The sequence below is a fragment of the Equus caballus genome, chromosome 23 (assembly GCF_041296265.1).
Source record: "Equus caballus isolate H_3958 breed thoroughbred chromosome 23, TB-T2T, whole genome shotgun sequence".
NCBI lineage: Eukaryota > Metazoa > Chordata > Mammalia > Perissodactyla > Equidae > Equus > Equus caballus.
Genome location: NC_091706.1, coordinates 27,100,348 through 27,121,420, shown reverse-complemented (window position 1 = coordinate 27,121,420; position 21,073 = coordinate 27,100,348). Strand labels below are relative to the sequence as shown.

Sequence of the window (21,073 nt, the reverse complement as noted above, 5' to 3'; positions counted from 1 at the left end):
ATTTACACCATGGAAATGAGCACACACTACAAATCAGCACCACAATCTTGCAACCCCCCTTCCCGCCCGCCACCGGCATTGTTAACCATGATTGCACTGGGGTGGGTCCTTTGTATTCCTCAAAAAGAAGGCCCCTTTGCTGATGCTGCTGATCCCGGGAATATAATCATTGCTGCTACCACCTTTTATGTGGACCCTGCACCTCAGGTGTGCCCTGGCTGGGGCCTTGACAGGACAGTACGTGGCATGCGTGTGGGATTCCTAACAGGCACGGCGTCCTAGGCAAGGTGCACTGCAGAGCAGACCCAAATATGGGAGCTGGGGACACAGCGTGGAATTCCCAAGTGCAGACTACTAGGGTTTGCCAAGCCTCATCTGTCAGTCTGTCCTTTCATGGTCCTCTCATTTCTGAAGATGCTTTAGATATCCGCCATACAAGGATACTGGGCAAACTGGGAACAGAGGGCAAGTCCCAGGGGCCCTTCATGCTGTCCATCTAGATGGGACAGGCCCATAGTTCTCTAGGCTGCACAGACATTTCCAGGGTTGCAGGGGGCCAACCCAGGGCTGTGGAAGGCGCGCACCAGGGCATTCCCCCCATTGGCCATTTAATTATCCTCTTAATTAAAGAGAATAAGTTGCCTTATTTTACCCACAGGCTTATAGGTCAGAAAAATGCTCTGGCCTTCACATTCTTGAAGAAAAGAGGAAGAGAGAAAACTAACACAAGTCAGATTTCAAGTCTTGAGGCCTAAGAATTCAAAGGGAAAAGAATCTTTTCAGAACTCCCCGTGCATCTTAGATTTGAAAGAGACCTACATTTTATAAGCAAGGCCTTGTTTGGCAGGGACCTAGGGGGCTCCCTTAAAATAGACTGAGTTCATTTCCGTGTAATAGCTGGATCTATATTTTAATTAGCCATGGCAATGAAACAAAGGAACAATGGTAACACATAGATAATTTAAAACAAAAGAAAACCAACCAACCAGAAACCCACTCTGAACCACTGCCTTCCACTCTCCAACTCTGATCCAAATTTCAACAGGGGCTTTAAGTCTGGAGTAACTGATGAACATGGTAACGACTCAAAATTAGACAACAAGAGAAAAGGAAGACGCCTGCTAATTTACCATCGGACATTGCTCTGTACACATTATCAAGTGAGCCATTGCTGTTCCTTAGCATCAAGTTCCACCCCCACCTTCTTGCTATGGTTTAACTGGTTTCTCAAGAGGCAGCACTGGGCTAACACCACCTAAGAGAAAAATGGGAGGCAGGGGAGATGAAGAGCAAGGCAGAGAAGTTTTCGGACCAAGTACTTTTTCATTTTTTCCGGAAGGATAGGACAGAAAAAAATCTGACTAGGCAGGCTTGCCCTATGAGGCAAAAGGTCAAGTTAAAATATTTGGCTCAAATAATGTTCAGTGAGTTCCTGTTTGTTTCCTGTGGACTGACGGTCTTCAAGGTGATGATGCAGAGGGACCCAGGTTCTAGAATGGTCCAGCCCCGGGCCCAGGGGCTGCTTAACACCCCAGTTCCTCAGCAGAGAGGCTGTGGGAACCGATCACTCCAGGCCTGTATGAAACGACAGTCCCCAGTCACAGCACTCCCTTAACTGCAAGATCCAGAGAGAGGGGACACTATGACTGGGAATAGTCTCTGAAACATGCAAGAACAGGAGAGCCTGAAACCAAAGGCTTTGAAGTCAAAATGACACTTTCCTCTCTGAAATACTTGCACGAAAGAGGATTCTGCAAAACACAAAATTCCCTAAGCACGGGCTGGGCTGCCAGTGGGAAAGACCTGACATGCAGCAGGAAGAGGTTTCGCATTGGCTATGGTTTTAAGTCCCTCCTACATAAGCACCAATTTTCTAGAAAAACTCTTGCTGCCATCACCTCAACTTCACAAAACTGCTAGAGGAAAAAAAGCTAGTTTTTAGCTGATCTCAAAATCCTAGACGGATGTTTCTAAAAGTCACAGACACAAAGGACACCTACCCCAGGTCCTGTTTCCCACACGGAGTGGATCCATTCATCCTACCGCTGAACGGCACAACTCTAACCCATGTGTCCGCCTCTTCAGCTTTTTGCTAATTAGAAGACGGCCTCAGGATGAAGACAGGTGGCTCTGTCCAAGTCTTTATTGAGCAGCTATTTAAATTTGTTTTTACAGTTGCTTGCAACCTAAGTTAGGGCAAGCTTTTTTTTGAGGAAGATTAGCCTTGAGCTAACATCTACTGCCAATCCTTCTCTTTTTGCTGAGGAAGATTGGCTCTGAGCTAACATTTGTGTCCATCTTCCTCCATTTCGTATGTGGGACACCTGCCACATCATGGCTTGATAAGTGGTGCATAGGTCTGCAGCCGGGATCCGAACTGGCGAACCCCGGGCCGCCAAAGCAGAGCACACAACCTCAACGACTACACCACCAGGCCGGCCCCTGGACAAGCTTTTTTTTTAAAAAGCAAGTTTGATAAATACTATCAATATAAATATTTCTACTAAAGGAGACAAATTTCTGATTATATACATAAGGGAAAAGATTTTTTGTGTTTGCTTAGAAACTATTAAACCTGTCTACTCTGGAAAATGCATGTGCAGTATAAACTGTTTTAAAAACGGAAGGATTTATTCCAATACTCCTTCTAATAAAAAACATTTTGGGAGAGGCTTAGGCAACTGCAAGAGAAGCAAAACTCAAGAATGAAGAATACCGTAGTACAAAATTATGGCCAAAAATACTGTATTTTTAACCAGCAAGATCATTGGGGCATTATTATACAACATTAGGTGTTTTTTGCAAAACTAGTTCCCATCCCCAAACAATAGACAATACATGCATTTGAATGACATTTTAAGAACAGTAAATATGATTCTTTTAAATACTGTAAGTTAAAAATGTTTTCTGACAAAACTCCCTAAAGACATAGGTCTAATAAGGGTGTCCAACGTGGTGACAGGCGAGGAATCCAGCAAGAAGTCGCATTTAGAGAGTTCTTCGAGGAAAAGAAATCTACCAAAAACATGTGTTTCAGTCAAAGTAACCTGAACAAAGTTACATAGTAATTTTCCATCTTTCTTCCTAAACTTAAAAATATTCTACTGAAGAATATCTCCCTCCCTGTTGTTTTTTTCTGTCCACCAAAGCTTATATGAAAGTCTGAATTCCTTTATCCAATAAGATCCAATTTTACCCAATAGGTGTTTTCGTAACATGTAAATGTCATTTACTATTGGGTTAGAATCAAATGGGGAAACGGAAGATACATGATAGACAAGGGAGGTCAGAAGGAAATTAATATTTGAGCACCTACTATGTGCCAGGTGTGTATGCATACTTTGAACAGATGATTCTAGAGGCAGGAGTGTTATTGAAAGGGCATCGGTAGTTGGGAACACAGCAGGAAATGGTTTGTTACTCTGTGAGAAAAACACTGACAAATTTAGACTCTGTACTAAGTATCTACTAAATAGCAGGTGTCTGGCTCCAAAAATCTCTAGCTAATCACACACAACTAAGCCATTTCTTTTCCTAATTTGATGGAACCAAAATGAAATCCCGAAGACACAGTTACCAGGACAGACCTACTAAGACTACATATGCTGGAATATGTAGAGAGAGATAAACATACAATATTACTAGTTTTAATTTTTGTGTGTGTTTCTAACCAAAGACATATCTTTGGAAGAAAATATTAATGTATACCAAGCACACCTTTATGTATCAATTGAGATGCTGTCAATTACCAATTAAGTGGTTTTAAACCCTTATTTAATTTTAAGAAGAGCAGCAATATACATTACAATATTTGGGTACACTTTATTTTTATATGGGTTAACATTCTGCTATATTTCATTTCATTCGTTCTTCTTGAGAAACTGAAAACAAAGGGAAATTGAGGGTAATCTGAAGGGTATTTCCAACAATATCTGAGTCTTGCAGTATCTCATTATGCAGCCCTTTCTTCCCATTATTTTTTTTATTTTTTGCAAATAATAGTCATTTTGACCCAAATCCAGCATAAATAGCTTTTCACCAATTCCTAACTTAAGACAACTAAAATTTACAATCATGTGGCAGTATAAATTTTAAAATTACAGTTCGTACACCTTGACAATCAAGATAGTCTGAAGTACAAAAGTAAATTGTCCTTTAGCTGAATTACCTTTTTTAAATATTAGGCCTGCTAGTTAATCTACAAAAAGAATACAAGTTTCAAATACCTTTTGTAGATGTCATCTGCTAGTAAACAACATATGCAGCTTCCTAAGATTTTTTTCCCTCAGTCGATTCATGACATTCAACAGAGCTCTTTATATGGCAATGTTTAAAAAAAAAACCAAAACTTTGAGGGGATTTATTTACTTTTGAATGGGTGTGTTATTTCCCTTTGTTTCAGATATGAGGCACAAGCTCCTGAATTTAAGCTCTGTAAGGCATAGTACAAACCTCCAATTTACAAATAAGGAATTCTCTGAGGGTTGGAACTGCCGTGTCACGCGCAGAAGGGAAACGCCTCTGTAAACGGGTACACTGCAATGTGGTGCGTGAGTCACGAAATGGCTGCTTGCCTTGGTATGCTGAAAGAAAGGTTTTTGTGTTGTGTGTTTTTGTTTCTGAATAAGACATGCCCAAGTCACCATAAAACTCGCCCCAGGCCTCCGCTACCTAGAACATCAACAGTTGGAGGCCAGTGGCACACGCTTATAACGCTTGCAATCACAATATAATATAAAGCATGAGTAAACTTTGTTTTTATACAAAACTGAAAAGAATCCCTTCCCGCCCCTAGCCCCTTCAATAAAACCCCAAACAAAGAAATGAAAAAGAAAATCCTTTAGCTTCAATTGACTAGTGTGGATACAAGTAGGTCTCTACGCGTCACTGCAGCTAGGGTGATCAATTGTTTCCTTTCTCAAGAGAAGGGATCTTGTCATGCACCCCAAGATGAACAGTGAAGCCACAAACCTCAATTCTGCATAGCAATTCCATCCCGATTTCATAAAGACGAGTGTCACAACCTTTCCCTATTTCGCTCCGCTTGCTCGAGCGTGGAGATCGGGTTTAACTGACTACATCTACTACAGCTCTATTAAATAGAAGATCTCGATTCCCTAAAACTCTAACACTTAGGATCTTGTGATGAGGTGTTCTCTATACACACTGTAGGCCTTCAAATGTTGTTGTTTACTTTTTTTTTCTTTTTTTTTTTGCTGCACCAAATTTAAGATCGCCCTTTCAGGCAAGCAGTGGTCTCTAGCTGTTAAAACATTTCCTTAGTGGATCACAATAGCTTCTAAAACTGCCTTTCTAATAAAGGCCATCAGAGAGGTGATACTAAACTGTGCATTTGCCACATAAGAATATGAATTGTATAAAAGCTCATATTCCAACCCCAGGTCAAATGGCAAAAGTTCTACAAAGTTGGTTTCCATGTTTGTATAAAAGCTCTGACTGATTTTATGTATTTTGCTATGAAATTACCTTTGGGTCTCATAGTCAGTATACCTCTACTCAGGAATGTGCAAATGATTTTATACAGCACGATGCTAGTACCGCTCTGTACGATAGGAAGGTTTTTTTTTTCTTCTTTTCTAAATGGAAAAAAAAATCCCTAGTCAGAAATAAACTGACAAATTTACATTCTCCTCTCTTAAAAAAGTAAATAAAATAACATTATTCAAAATGTGAATTAGCTATAAGACATACAATACAATTACATAGATACATATCAATACAGCACATTCAATCTGCCAAAAAATTAATGATTACAAAGCCAGTATGGATGCTGCGATATCGAGAGAGATGTATGTACAATGATTAGAGCATTCATAATTGCACTATACCTACAAGCAGTCTGTTTCTTAATTAAATTACAGGTGCTTTCTGAGCAAGGAAAAAAAGTAACCTGTGTTGTTTGAGGCTGGGAGAGTAAAGAATGAGAACATTCCATTGCTAATGAGTAACTCTGGGACTCATCTCATAAGCCATTAATTTTCTCCCTCCCTTTTGTTGTTCCAAAAGAGTGATTTATACGGAAGTTTAGACTTGTGCCAAATAGTATTGCCGTTAAAATGAGACCAGTGTCATGGCCTAATTCTAACTTCCCAGCAGGTTTAAAACAATCACAATTTATTTCCTTAAATCGTATTTCAATTCAAGCTGCTTGACAGAAGCTCATCAATACATGTGCTGTATTTTTTGCATTTGTTGAAGAATTGCACATATAGAATTCCAAACATCTCTCCTAGTAGGTTCAGTCACATAAATACATGTTCTACAGAACACTGAGAGGTTACTTTTGAATTAGGTCCACAAATCTTAAGTTCAACTTAACCAGTCACTAGTTTAAAAAGATCCCAAAGGTGGTAAACTAGCAGTTAACTTCAGATTTTGCAAATTAAATTAGGTGTCAGAATCATACTATCAACCAATGTTCTTGGCAGACCTACTCGACCTTAAAGAACAGAAAGAGAGAAAAATTGCCTTCAAATGAAGAGATATGAGTAGATCTCATGTTGCATCACAGGACACTTTTCCACATTGTCGATTGGGACACTCAACATGGAACGTGGACACTAACCGATGTGATCTTAAGGGCAAAGAAAAGGATGGACCATGAGAATCAAATGTACAGTTACCAATCATTTGGCAATTGGTGTTTCAGGTTCATTCTCAGTCAATCATTTCAGGCTTCACAGTCTTACTCTCCTATATTTTAAGATACCGGCTTTTATCTTTTAAGTTCTTAGTTATTTTGTTTTACAAAAAGCCAGCTTTGGCAATACATACCCATAATGAAAGTCATTTAGAAATTGTGGCCCAAATACTAAGAAAAAAAGGGAGGAAAAGTTTGAACTGAGGAAAAAAAAATTAAGAGCAACCTATGAAAAGGTTCTGGGTAGCAGCCACTGGGGTAATGTAGTGTCTGTTGGCATATTTTTTGGCATCTGCAATTTAAGGAAGAGAGGGTGAAAAAAAGAAAAGGAAGCAAGGACGAGAGAAAGGACAATGGCACATGGTGTCTCAAAGGACTCCTTCCGGCTGTCTCCGTCCTGGCCTTACTGACTTTTGCACAGTTCTCTGAGCAACCAAGTGATGGCTGAAGGTAGAAACCCAAAAGAAATGACACTTAACCATTAGATGGGCACCCGCTGTCCCAGCCCAAAGTGAGGCAAGACAATATACTTATATAAAAAAACTCTATGTGTGTATCCAGAGCAATACACTTAAAACCATAGTATTAATACCTATAATCCTTCAGCAAAAACTATAAACTGTTAAATTAAGCTGATGTTGATGGCTTAAATTGAATGACATCGTCCTGACTGTGTCATTCAAGGGAAAAACTTGACCAAAAATGAAATAGAATAAAGGCCATTGTAACCCAGGAAAAATCAGGAGGGAGGTATGGGTTAGGAAGAGGGAAATCAGCTTCGTTTTGCTCAATAGAAAATAAAAAAGAGAGAAAAAGAAAGAAACAACTCTTATCTTTGTGAGTGCATGACTGAGAATTTAAAATACATTGAATCACAAGGTTTTGCCTAAAAAAAAGATAGAGAGGAAATGTGCTGGGACTGTACTTCAGCATCCTGTTTTTCCTCTGAATAGTTTAAATAAAATCATAATATTTACTACAAACTCTGTGGACACGCTCACACAGAGTCCAGGACGGCAATAAATTAGTATTATGCAAATTGTTTTCCACAGAAATACAGTCCCTCTTGTATAGCTTCCATAGCCCACCAGGGAAGGGAGGGGCGGCGTCGAGGAGGCACAATTAGACTAGATTGTACTCCTTCAGGTTCAACTGGAGGATGGTGTCCTTGACGGCAGCAAAGACAAAGCGGATGTTCTCGGTGTCTGTGGCGCATGTGAAGTGGGAGTAGATAATTTTGTCACTGTCTGGGTTCAGGTCCACGAACATCTTCAGGATGAATTCTCGAGCTGCCTGGGCATCTCTCTGGGGTCCTGGTGGTCAAGGGAAGAGAGGGGAACAGTCTGTCAGCTGATCCATTAATGTGTTTGATCAATAAATGTTTATTGGGTCAAGGTTCATGAAGTTGACATCTGCACTGCGGATTTGATCTGTTATAACCATCTTCCCCCATACTACTATGTATAATTACTCCTCTCTATCACTTTATCTGCCCATCCATCCACCCGTCCATCCATCCATCCACAAAATGTGGTTAGCTGAAAACAGGCAGATGGCTTCCAGGCCAGGCTAAGGCCAGCTCTGATTCCTTGGGTGACAGGGAGCCACTATGGGCTCTTCAGAAGGGGAATAAGATCTTACTTTTCGGGACTGAGTGAACTGTGCTGGTTTCTGCTATACAGTAAGTGTGCATACAGACACACATTATACAGACTCACACTCATACAGACTCAGGCTCTCTTGTCAATCTACCCCTGTATGTCTCCCTGTTATGGATCATTTTACATTCTCCAGACTGAAATCTCTCTCAGAAGAGACCTGACCTTAAGGTCAGGTCCATCTACAGTCGTCCTCTGCAGCCTCACTTCTAAAGACTTCTGGTGTTTCTGAACACACCGCATTTACGTAGTATTCAATTCACTACGTGTGATGATAGATGAAAAAATTGGTTTACATTTTCTTACATTTATTCAGGGTCTCTTATGTGCCAAGCACTGTCTTAGATGCTCTGAAAAAGGACTGTGCTATTCTTATCAGGATATATTAATAACTTAAGTAAAGTTCTGCAATGGATTCTTAGATACGCCACTGAAATCACAGGCAACAGAAGAAAAAACAGATCAACTGAACTTCGTCAAAATTAAAAACTTTTGTGCATCAAAGGACGTTATCAAGAAAGTGAAAAGATAACAAAGAATGGGAGAAAATACCTGCAAATCACATATCTGATAAGAGGTTAATATCCAGAATATATACATAACTCCTTTAACTCAACAACAAAAAGACAAACAATCTGATTTAAAAAAAGGGGCAAAGGACTTGAATAGACATTCTCCAAAGAAGATAAAAATATAGCCAATAAGCATGTGAAAAGATGCTCAACATCATTAATCATTAGGGAAACACAAATCAAAACCATCATGAGATACCACTTCATATCTACTAGAATGGCTATAATCAAAAACATGGAAAGTAAGTGAGGACAAGGATGTGGAGAAGTCTGAACTCTTGTGCACTGTTGGGAGGAATGTACAATGGGGCCGCTGCCTGTGGAAAACAGTTTGGTGGCTCCTCAAAAAGCTAAACACAGAATTACCATAAGACCCAGCAATTCTATTCCTAGGTCTACATCCAAAGCAGTGACAGCAGGAACTCTAACAGATACTTGCACACCGATTTTCATTGCTGCATTATTCACAATAGCCAAAAGATAGAAACAACCCAAGAATCCATAAAGAGAAGAATGGACAAGCAAAAAGTAGTATACACATACAATGGAATATTATTCAGCCATAAAAATGAAGTTCTGATAGATGCCACAACATAATATGAACCTTGAAAACATTATGGTAAGTAAAACAAGCCAGACAGAAAAGAAATATTCTATCATTCCACTTATATGAGGTACCTAGGATAGACAAATTCTTAGAGATAGAAAGTAGATTATAGGTTCCCAGGAGCTGGGGGAAAGGAAAACAGGGTGTTGCTTACTGGTTACAGAATTTGTTTGGGGTGATGAAAAGTTTTGGGAATAGTGATGGTTGCACAGCATTGTGAATATAATTAATGTCACTAAATTGCATGCTTAAAAATGGTTAAAAGGGCAAATTTTATGTTACATATATTTTACCATAATTTTAAAAATTAATGTAATATACCAAAAAGCACTAATTGTACCCTTTAAATGGGTGAAGTATATGGTATGTGAATTCTATCTCAATAGAGCTGTTTTAAAAACTTATTTAATAGATTATAATAAATGTATTAATTTAAAACTTGTTGTCAATTAATGAAAAACGCTACCACCTATGAAGTATTGAGCACCCATCTTACATCAATCTTTGATGCACCTCATATCTATATTTCCTCCATGATTTTTCCAGTTAGTTCTACACCAAGAAAGAAGAAGGTCACGCTATAACCTCCTCCTCCACTTCCTTCTCTCTGGCAAGATTCTCTCAGGATCCAAGCTAAGGTTTTTTTCTATCAATATTCTTATTATCTCCTGGTTGGGATAAAGAAATCTTTGAAAACTCTACTGAGGGCCTGACTACCATGTCTAACAAAATGCATTGTGAGTTTCAGACAGCCAACTTGAAAACTTTTTAAATCAACCTTATTACAAATTGGGGATTAGCCCTATGAGCTTAGAGCCAACGGTGCCAGAAGTTGGGAGGAAAGAGCCGTGAAAACAAATAGATTATTCTCATTTGTACAATAAACAAGAGTAATGTTTGAATTTTTGACGTAAGTGCCCAGAATTGAAATTTTTGTCAATGATTAAGAAGGTTGCCATCATGGGGCCGGCCCCATGGCTGACTGGTTAAGTTCACACGCTCTGCTTTGGTGGCCCAGGGTTTCGCTGGTTTGAATCCTAGGCGTGGACACGGCACCGCTCATCAGGCCATGCTGAGGAAGTGTCCCACATGACACAACTAGGAGGACCCACAACTAAAATATGCAACTATGTACTGGGGGGATTTGGGGAGAAAAAGCAGGAAAAAAAAAAAAAGATTGTCAACAGTTGTTAGCTCAGGTGCCAATCTCAAAGAAAAAAAAAAAAAGAAGGTTGGCATCATACTGAATGGAAAGTGCCATAATTGAAAATTATGATTTATATATAAAATTAATACATAATTATTTAATGTCCTATCGTTTTCAATGTACTATTGATAAGTTACTAATTCCATACCAGTAATAAAAAATATTTAAAACTAGGACTAATAGATAGTGAGAGCTGGAGAAGCCTCTCATTCTCATAAAAGAACACTCACTGGCTTGTGAATAAACTTCCATATGATTCTGTACTTACCCTATTTGGGAAAGAAAGGTCTACCTTCTTTTTCTTTTTTTTTTTCTTTTTTACCCTAAAGAGTATCAGAACTAACTCAAGTTCACTGAAGAGCACTCGGAAGTGTTATGTTTTTAAGCATAAATTACATTATATGAAGAAATATAAACTACAAAGAAATCATTATAGCCATCACAGCAGGAACAGAATTCCAGCCTCTATGAACAATTTTGCAATTCAAGTCCATGTGGAAATGGTAATTTCCCTTCCTGAAGAGAAATACAGAAATGGCATTCATTATTTTTAAGACCTTGTAAGTGCAGAAATATGGAAGTGTGAAATTTATAATACTATAAACATGTTTATTATTAAAAAGCCACTGCAGAGTGGGCCTAGAGTTTTTTCAGTCTTAGCTCATCTTACAAGGGCTTTTAGTCTCGTGAAATGACAGCTGCGTTTGCTTTGTGACTAACAATCAGTGTCTTTTTTCTTTTTCCGTGGCCCAGTTTCCTCTGTGTGTTATGTATATACTGGGGGAGATTAGCAATAAAAAACATCTTCAGATTTTAAGTCATTCACAATGGGTACATGTTGGAAGGAAAATGCTCACAGTGATGGGGAATCTGGGGAAATTATTGGACAAAGGAGATATGTAAAGACAATAGGAAGACGTTGCAGAGAAAAAACCAGTACCCCAAACATCCATCGCAGAAAAGTCTTTTTTTATTGCAGGAAAATCAATCAGTGTGTGATGTGGCTGTGTGTACGGCAGCCAGCAGCCTGAGCCTCAGGGGGTCTGCTCCGTGGGGCAGGCTGTGCTGTATCCGTTCTCTGTCATCCGTATGCAAGCACGTCATGAAAACACGCCGGCCTACAGGCGGGTGCTATGTATGGGGCGGAGGGTCATTTCCCACCTGCTGATTCTCACCAAAATCTGAGAAAAATTAAGAGTCTGTCTCTGCTTCCAGGTGCGGGAGGCAAGCACGTGTGTTTGGGTCTAAGCCAGGTGCTTCGTGCCCGTCTTACTCAGGCAGATCTTGCCCTTAAAGAACTAGCCTGTTGCTGTGGGAGGGCAAGTTAACTACACATGAAGTCACTTCCTTCCAGTATTCCTAAGTCTCAGACATTTATGACTTGGTGGCAGGCCAGCGGCAAATTAAAAGGAGCAAAAGTGAAAACACTGTTCAGGCTAGGAAAGTATTTCTTTTTAAAGGAACAGCACAAGGAAAAAAGCACAAAAGCACAAAGGAAAGTGCACTTGGAGAGAGGATGAGAACATACTGCTAACAAAAACCACACTATTGCTAATACCTGAAAACGTGCCCAAACTAACGTTCCCCTTCCATGGGCCAGTACCATACCAAATGCAAGTGGGAAGGAAAGATGAGTCACACTCCATCCCTGAGGTGTTCTATCTTCAGAGAAGGCCATGAAGTGAAACTGAATCTTAGGTTTGTGAAGCAGAGGTTTGCCCCGCTATCCGAAAGTTCACCCTACGATGCTTCGCTGTTTTTGCTGTTTCCCTTTCCAAAGAGGATTTCTTTTATGAAAAGCGAGAATAGCATTTTCAGCGTTTGTTTGGTAGTGAGCTGTTACAGAAGCAGCCCGCACCCAGCAGCAGAGAGGTGCCGCCAAGCTCCTTGCCTGGCAACTACAGCCAGCATCTCAGCATCAAGCCGCCAGCGATTTGCACTGTGTCTGTGAAAACCTGTGCTTTATCTCCACTTACTTTGGTAGGTTACTTTTTGTGTCTGGGAATGCTGAAAAAAATTTCCCATATAAATTATGGTAACTGTTTGTTTGTTTTATGCCATTTTGGCTTACAAAAGGTTTCACTAAGACGGTCTACTTTTGGATAGTGGGGGAAACCTGTAATTACTGTTCTGAGGGAGCTTTTAGAAGCATAAAAACATTGTTGAACTGATGTCCATCCCAGACATCATATGTTGATACTCTAATATTAAAGACAGTCTGTTCTCCTGCTGTTGCACACTCCTCTATAATAGGTACTTCTGGGTTGGTGCTCTTCTCTGTGCCCGGCACCGTGCTAAGCAACTTACACGTACGATTCCAATCAATTCCTTTTCACTCAGGAAGAAACTGGGTATTTGAATATACTTGTCCAAGGCAATATCACCAGTAATTGGCAGAGCAGGAACTCTGTCACAATCAAAGCTTGTCTTCTTAACGACTATTCATCTAGACCAGGGACTGGCAAACTTTCTCTGTAAAGCACCAAAGAGTAAAGACTGTAGGCTTCGTGGGCCATTTGATCTCTGTCACAACTATTCAGTTGTGCTGTTGTAGCATGAAACAGCCACAGAGTGCATAAATGATGGGTGTGGCTGTTTCAATAAAACTTTATTTATAAAAACAGGTAGGAGGCCAGAGTTTGCCACTCCTAGTCTAGACTCAAGTACGTATGTGGGTGAAAGGAGATGTGTGTGTACCTGCCACATAAGCTCCTAAAGGGCAGTGGCTGTGACTCTTTCACTTGTTTTAGAGTGGCTGGGTGCAGATGTCACAAGTATGTCTCAGAACGGGCTAGGTGTCATGTCCAGTCATTCAGGATTTCATAGTCTAGTTGGGGAGGCAGGATCTGTTTATAAGAAGGAAGTAAATAATGAAAGCCATATGAGCACCAACATGAGTGCTATAGATTCTAAGTGCTACAGGAAGAGCTTAAAGGATGGGTGCCATCCCTAAGGCTGACTGGACTTCATCGTGCCATGAAGCCCTCAAAAAGTAAGTATTTCCTGAATATTCACTATGTGTCAGGCATTATGCTAAAATGTCACACGTTATCTAGTACAGTCTACAAGATAATCCTATGAGTGTGGTCCTGAGGCCCAGAGAAATGAAGTAACTTGATCACGGTTCTATAAGTAGGAAGTGTCAGAACTGGGATCTGAACATGGGTAGATTGACTTCCGAGCATGGACTCTTGACCACAAAACTGTGTTCTCCCTCCAGAGTGAGGCAGAGGCAGACTGTCACCAAATGAAGGAGAGATCCAGAGGGAACTACAATGGTTGATACACAATTGGTCAAAACTATTGGATTGGTCCATCCTTTGATACACCTATTTCAAAACATATAAGAAGCTGTTTTCTTCTGCTATAACTTTCAGCATTGTTAGGGAATGAAATGTTTCATGCCATTAAAAGACAGGGCAAACCGTAATTCATACTTCATCAGTCACATCATGCAGGCTTCTGAGGACAGAGGCGCGACCAGTGGATGGCAATGGGTTAGCTCTCGCACTGAGTCTTGGGAGGCAAAATACATGCCCAGCTACTGGGCTAGCTGAAGAGTGGTGACTTACCATCGTATTCTGGGAAGTAGTCAACTAGGTGGGAATACATAATTTTCTCCTCTAGAAGATCTTTTTTGTTTAAGAACAGAATAACCGAGGAGTTCTGGAACCAGGGATACGTGATAATTGTTCTAAAGAGTGCTTTGCTTTCCTCCATTCGGTTCTGAAAAAAATCATCAGAAAAAAACAAGGCATAAATTACATGATGCTCAATCTGTGAACTGTGTCTACTTCCGACGTCCAACCCATCTTCTGGATGCATCTGATTGGTGTAGCCTTGGGCTGGACTGGAGGAGCTTTTTCAGGGTTTACGTGTAAATGGTTCATGACACATATTGCCTGCTTTCATTACACAAACTCTCAGGTTGACAAGCAGAAGAGAATAATAATAATAAATCTGCTGAAATAACTCCTTCAACCTTAAGAGAAAACAATGAAAGCTTAGAGAATCATGTATCTGGCACACTGTCATAAATTTCCACCAAAAATGATTCATTAATGACCAAATACTTAAGATCCGAACTAAGAACTAAATACCAGGTTTCATTTTGCATTTTCTAAGCTCTGATTCCTTTGGAGCCTCACAATTAACTATTTTAAACAATCAAAACAAACGTACTTAATTCTTTGCCCAAAGTGCATCTACGTTTCTAGAGTTATTACTCCTTACTATATAAATGCATATATCCCCTGATAAGAAAACACATGGAAAAAATATTTTTAGATCATACATTTCCTATTTATTGAAGCACACTGTCTGCCTCTGTTTCACTATAATTTTCATACAGGACTGTGGAGATATACACGGTAATTACCTGGAGACAGAAATATAATATTCTCACCTTCGGCACTGGTGAGAAAGCGTGCTCACCTGAAGCTATGCTGTCAAGCCAACTGATAAATGAATGGTAAGCAACAGGATATACTGGAGTATATGAGGAAGCCATTTGGTGTAAAACTAATTTGGCCTGACCTTGTTTTTCCAAAAGAGCCTGACGTGGCCGTTGAGCATGCATTTTACATCTGCTTTAAATATTTACGATGTCCCAAAGACAAGAATGATGGCCTTAAAGATAAAGAAAGATGTAACTTCCCCACATCGGCATTTCCTCAAGGATAAGCATCTCTCCCTAGACTAGGGATCAATTGCTGACCTGCTATGATCACCCAGCTCAAGACCACAGATCTGCTATCTGCTGTGGTCTGCTCCCAGACCATCAACTGCTGTGTGAACCGCTGTGCTGACAGGCTATCTCGTGACTGTTGTAAAAAGAACATTCTGATCATATGTGATTCACACTGTTGGACATATACAACCTCTCTGTACACCCTACTTCTTTGATGCCTTTCCTTCCTAGGGGAAGCAAGGCCCCGGGCTAGTCCTCAGATCTGGCTCATAATAAACTCACCCCAATTTTTATTCATAGATTGGTTATGGATTCTTTGCATCGACACAACCTTGGTAACAGAAAACCTCAATGGGTTCTCAAGGAATGAGTCAGCTTGCTGTTATAAATGAAGATTGCTACTCCTGAGTCAAATCACTCCTCTTAAAAAAATGCAGTCAGCAGCCACAAGCTACATAGACTCCTAGCTTCGTCCACATCTCTTAAGCAGCTCTTCCTCCCACAGACACACTCACTTGTAAAACATTCCCACGCTCGGGTCACAGATAAAGGCGGCAGATTTGGGAAATACCCCTTTCCCTGAGGAGATGAAGCCATGGTGCACGGGCACACTTCTTCCTGGACACACACGTGGACTACGCTTTCCAACGCCCTGCTTTAGTCCTATGTGTTGTGACCAGGTTTCGCTCTGGAGAGGCCTGCCTGGGACTGAGCCCAGCTCCACTGCTCACGGGCAGCGCACTGGTTTAAGCCAGAGCATCTTATTCCCCTGGCACCAGGGTCTGTCAACTCAGGCCCAAGGCACTCGGAACAATTCTCTCCTGGTTTATTGTCATCAGTTAGCCAAGCAGCTTAATTGGTTCAACTAACCCCACTAACCCCAGGACTTTTGCTGGGAATTCTGGAACAGAGAACCTGCTTTCACAAAGAATGTGGAAGAGGATTCACGTAGCCTCAGGAGCTTCTAGCAGCCACCTTGAAACTGAGAGAAAAAGAAACCAGGTCCTGCTCAGCTAGTTTGAACTGCTTAGCCAAACCATGCCTGAACTTGGTCCTGCCTCTGGATTTTTTAGAAACATCAGCCAAAGCATACCTTGTAGCGTTTTTGTTTTTTTTTTTTTGAGGAAGATTAGCTCTGAGCTAACATCTGCCGCCAATCTTCCTCTTTTTTATTTTTGTTGAGGAAGAACGGCCCTGAGCTAACATCCGTGCCCATCTTCCTCTACTTTATATGTGGGACGCCTGCCACAGCATGGCTTGACAAGCAGTTTGTAGGTGTATATCTGGGATCCAAACTGGTGAACCCTGGGCCGCCAAAGCGGAACGTGTGAACCTAACTGCTGTGCCACTGGGCTGGCCCCTGGACCGTGTAGTTTTTAAGCTAGCTGGAACTGTGTTTTTCTGTTTCTTCTTATGTGACTAACACTTCTAGTTCATATACTTGGATATGGTCCCCTCCCAAACTTTAAAAGGAAATGAATGAGTGATGTTTGAGGGGCGACCATTAAGACTGGGGGTTCAAGCTGTTAATATGTGATGCTCAGATTTTGCCTTCCTGACATAGAATTTCCCTAGGTCATAGTGCAGGGTTACAAGGCCAAGAACCCTCCTCTGCATAACCCTTTGACTGCTGTTCCAGGACATCTCCAGGAAACGTAGCTCACTCAGCACAATTTTCTAGAACCTGAACATCTTGTTCTATTATTCAGTAAAGCATGCCAATTCAGATCAAGTGGAAAAGCCCATTTTTCAAAAGATCTTTACCAAATCTGGTAAGCTGATCACCACGAATCTTCAACCTTTCAACTTTGTGCCTACACTTGCTTAAATGATTAAATGCCAATGAACCATGTGGGACTGATACAGTGAAAGATGCCTTCATAGCTCAAAGGACAATGTTTATTTCACTGTATACATTTCTTTTTCATAGAAATGACATGCACAGCCTGAACCAGAAGAAAAGCTACTAGTTATTTTATCAAATATGGATGACATTTAAGAATTCTTAACTGCAAGGGATGAGAAATATAGACCTTGCCTGGGTTTTGACAAGAGATGACAAAATGGATTGCTGATGAACCACTGCCCTTTTACATGTGGGTTGAATATAAGGTCATGTGGCAGTAAGATGCTGAAAAGTCAAAGCTGCCTCTGCTTTCTTTCTTCTCTTTTATTTTATTTTTTTAATTAAACCAGAAAACCTCATACTCAGTCCTGAGTGAAAGAAAGGAAGGCACTAGGGACTTTAGGTGGAATAGAATTGTGAAACTTGACTAGAGATAGCATTTTGATCGTTGTTAACCATTTAGGTAAAATTTTCTAGCATCTGAAAATTGTCAAAAACAGATGTCTACGGCTGCTTCTGGCCCAAAAGAACATTTTGATGCCCTTACCCTTTTTTGCTTTGAAAAAGTAAAGGATGTGGGTTTGTAAAAAGAAAAAAAAAATTATATGTATGTCTACGTAGAGAGGGAACTATCCCCTCTTGACTGTTTTTAAAAGGCTCCAGACTGGATACTGGGTTTTAACCAAATTTTAAGATTAATGAGGGAATCATGGGAGGGAAGAACACTTGATACAACTATGCAGATTTTATAAATGTGCAATAAAAGTATTTGTTTAAAAAGAAATCATATCTTTACTATCTACTGCCTTTAACTGGTGATCACTGGCAGTGTACAATTTTAAGCCCTGGAAACAATATTCACTAGGAAATGATATCTCGTAGCCTGAGATTTTATAGGCTGAAAATTTCAGGACTGAAGGAAAGCAAAGGCCTTAATAACTTAAAGAACTAAAAAAGGATCTCTAGAACGTTTAGTAGATAGTGACACCCCTGGTCCCACCCCTGGTGGGAGAGCTAACATTTGTTTTTCTCACCTACAGCTAGAGAAATTCTACAAAGTCATATCGTGATCTTCAAAGAAGCCTTGTCTAAAGGGCGGTTAGGTACGCCTTGGCATCAATCACTGACTCCCCATTAGAAAGACTGATCATTGTACCTGGCATTCTCCAGGAGGGGCGTGATGGCTCCCAAGGGTCATGGCCCTCTTTTGGGCCTTTCTGGTTGGAGTCCTTCAAGGGTGAGTGGCTAGATCCCAGGTGGAGACAGGAAAAGGGAGAGAGGTCCTGACTTCGAGTTAATGCACAAGGAGGCATTTGAGGTCTCTCTGATTAAGAGTTTCAAGACTGGACAGGAGCCCTCAAGCTCCAGATGGCGTCTGCTGGGAGAGGACTCGTACCAGCCTGCGGGACAGTAGCCAGGAGAGTGGACTGAGCCCAGTACCGTGCTCCAGAGATGACTTGCCTAGGTGGCTATCCCTCCGTGCTCAGTGCTGGGGTGCTCAGGGCCATGCTGGAGGCAGGCCCGTTGACTGGCCTGGTCCCACTGCAGCTTTGCTGGTGTATGCAGTTTGGGGCTGCTCTTGGATATCTCCCCATTTACCATGTTCCATGTGGACTGGGGCCTGAGCTTCTAACTCAGGGGAAAGCTAGAGGCAACAAAGTGGGCAGCTGACCAGCAGCATCAGCATTACTGGGTTTTTAACCTGATCCACCAAACTCAATCTCAGAGGCTGGGCCCCAGGAATCCACGTTTTAACAAGCCCTTTGGGTGACTGCGATGCACACTCAACTTTGTGAAGCACTACCCTGCAGATGCGCTTCTCCAAGTTAACGTGCCTTATGAATCACCTGGGGACCTTGTTAAAACATGGATTCCGATTCAGCCTGTAGCGGGGCCCAGGAGTTTGCATTCCTAACAAGCTCCCAGGTCAGGAGATGCTGCTGATCCAAAGAGCACACTCTGAGCTGGAAGGTGCAGAAAGCTTGCAGAGGCAGGCCGACAACACGGTGGGGGGCACTCTCTCCCATTTTCCGGATAAGAAGTACAAGTCACACATCCAGCTGAGTCTGAGTCCTGTGATGAAAAGCTAACTGTGCTGGCTTCATTCTTTCCGTCCTTCCCAAATAAGATGAGTTAAGATTCTTACTTTATGCTATATGAGTTGTTTTTCACTCCTCAGTGAAAATTCCTTATGCCTTTTTTTTCTGCCTATGGGAGAACATTTACAAAGTGACATGCCCCATATCAAAGCCCCTGGACTAAATCCTAAATGGACAAAATGAGATTTTCACGATGCCTCACAAGGTAGTGGAACATGCACAGCATGAGGCATAATCCATTTTGCTCAGTAAAGACTGCTGTCGATGAGGGAGCAGCGTGTCCCAGGAGACTTTGCGGTGCTTGCTTTTTAGTGATTTGCCAGGGCATGAGGTTTCAAGGAGGAAAAGAAAATAGCAAGTACGAGACGCGTGTAGGGCTATGTAGGGCTGACGATCAACCATGAGGTTCCGGTCACCTCTGAACGCACATCTAAAGGCCATCTGGGGGCTGGTGCTAATCACACCTCCTTCTCTGGAGTTTTGAGACTATTACCATCCCAAACACAGGGCTCCCTGCTAACAGGGGAGGCCTGGTCTATGCCTGAGGCCAAGGAGACTTCTGTTCTTGTCATCCCCACCCAGCCCTTCTCCTAAATGAAAGCACGTGTCTCTCCCAGTAAAGGGTGGCCCCAGGAAGAAAGCAGGAAGAGAGGGAGCAGAGACCAGGCGGGCCTGCCACCAGTAGGTCGTGCCTGGTCTCTGCCCCTCACACAGACGGAACAGCAAAGAGGCCACAGACCCCAGGACAGGTGGTGAGCGAGTGAGCACAGTGGCCTGGCTGGTCTCCGGGCCGTCGCTCTGGAGTATATGTGGGCAGGGAAATGTCAGTCTTGCTCAGATCACACTTGCTATGGACTGAATGTCTATGTACCCCTAAAATTCATTATGTTGAAATTCTAACCTCCAGAGGTGGGGCCTCTGCAAGGTGATTAGGCATAAGGGTGGAGCCTCCATGAATGGGATTAGTGCCCTTATAAAAGTGACTCCAGAGAGTTCCCCTGCCCCTTCCGCTCTGTGAAGACACAGCGAGAAGATGGCCAGCCAAGAACCAGCAGGCAGCTCTCACCAGACACCGAATCTACTGCCACCTTCATTTGGACTTCTCAGCAACCAGAACTGTGAGAAATAAATGTGGTTTATAAGCCACCCCGTCTATGGTATTTTGTTATTGCAGCTCGAATGGACCAAGACAATTCTGATGAATTAAGTCACTCCTCCCACGGGCTGGAACCAGTGAAGAGGTGGAGCACTAAACTGGGAAGCATTCACCCCAATCCCTGGCCCCGGGGAGGGACAGGCTACCTGCTCCCCTCTTCGTACTCACAAGCAGAACAGTGTGACCGCCGAGTGTCCTCCCTTGCATGGTCATCAGAAAAAGCTCTGCTCAAGCCATTGGTGAAGGGTCTGACACCTCTAATCTTCAGCATCTCAAACTGATTCTCAAGATCTCTCATCTCCAGAAAACAGGCTGTTTTACACAATCCCCGCTAACACCTGACTGACTAATGCCGCCTGCAGGGCAAAAGCCTGCACAGCCCGACCCAGTGCACATCTTCAGTCTGAACCCTTCACAAACACTCTCTTCTCCACACAGATGGACTCAATGCCACCAGTGTCATGCAAGCGTGACTGCACATTCCTGACCCATGGCATCTAATGCTGTCCCCACCCCTAATCCTTTAAGGCTCAGATCAATCTGACTTCCCCAGGCAAACCTTCCCTGAGCCCGCCTG

The 21,073-nt window shown here is 41.8% G+C and overlaps 1 protein-coding gene across 1 annotated transcript in view; it reads right to left on the bottom strand.

The window, feature by feature from the left end:
* Nucleotides 1–2,728: 2,728 nt before the first annotated feature.
* GNAQ (G protein subunit alpha q) overlaps nucleotides 2,729–21,073 on the bottom strand; it is a 294,496-nt gene continuing 276,151 nt past the window's right edge. The window contains exons 6-7 of the mRNA XM_023627175.2: nucleotides 14,278–14,431; nucleotides 2,729–7,974 (exon numbers count right to left, since the gene is read on the bottom strand). Of these exons, the coding sequence (XP_023482943.1) occupies nucleotides 7,784–7,974; nucleotides 14,278–14,431 (345 nt within the window). The 3' untranslated portion in view covers nucleotides 2,729–7,783. The remainder of the gene's footprint in view (nucleotides 7,975–14,277; nucleotides 14,432–21,073) is intronic.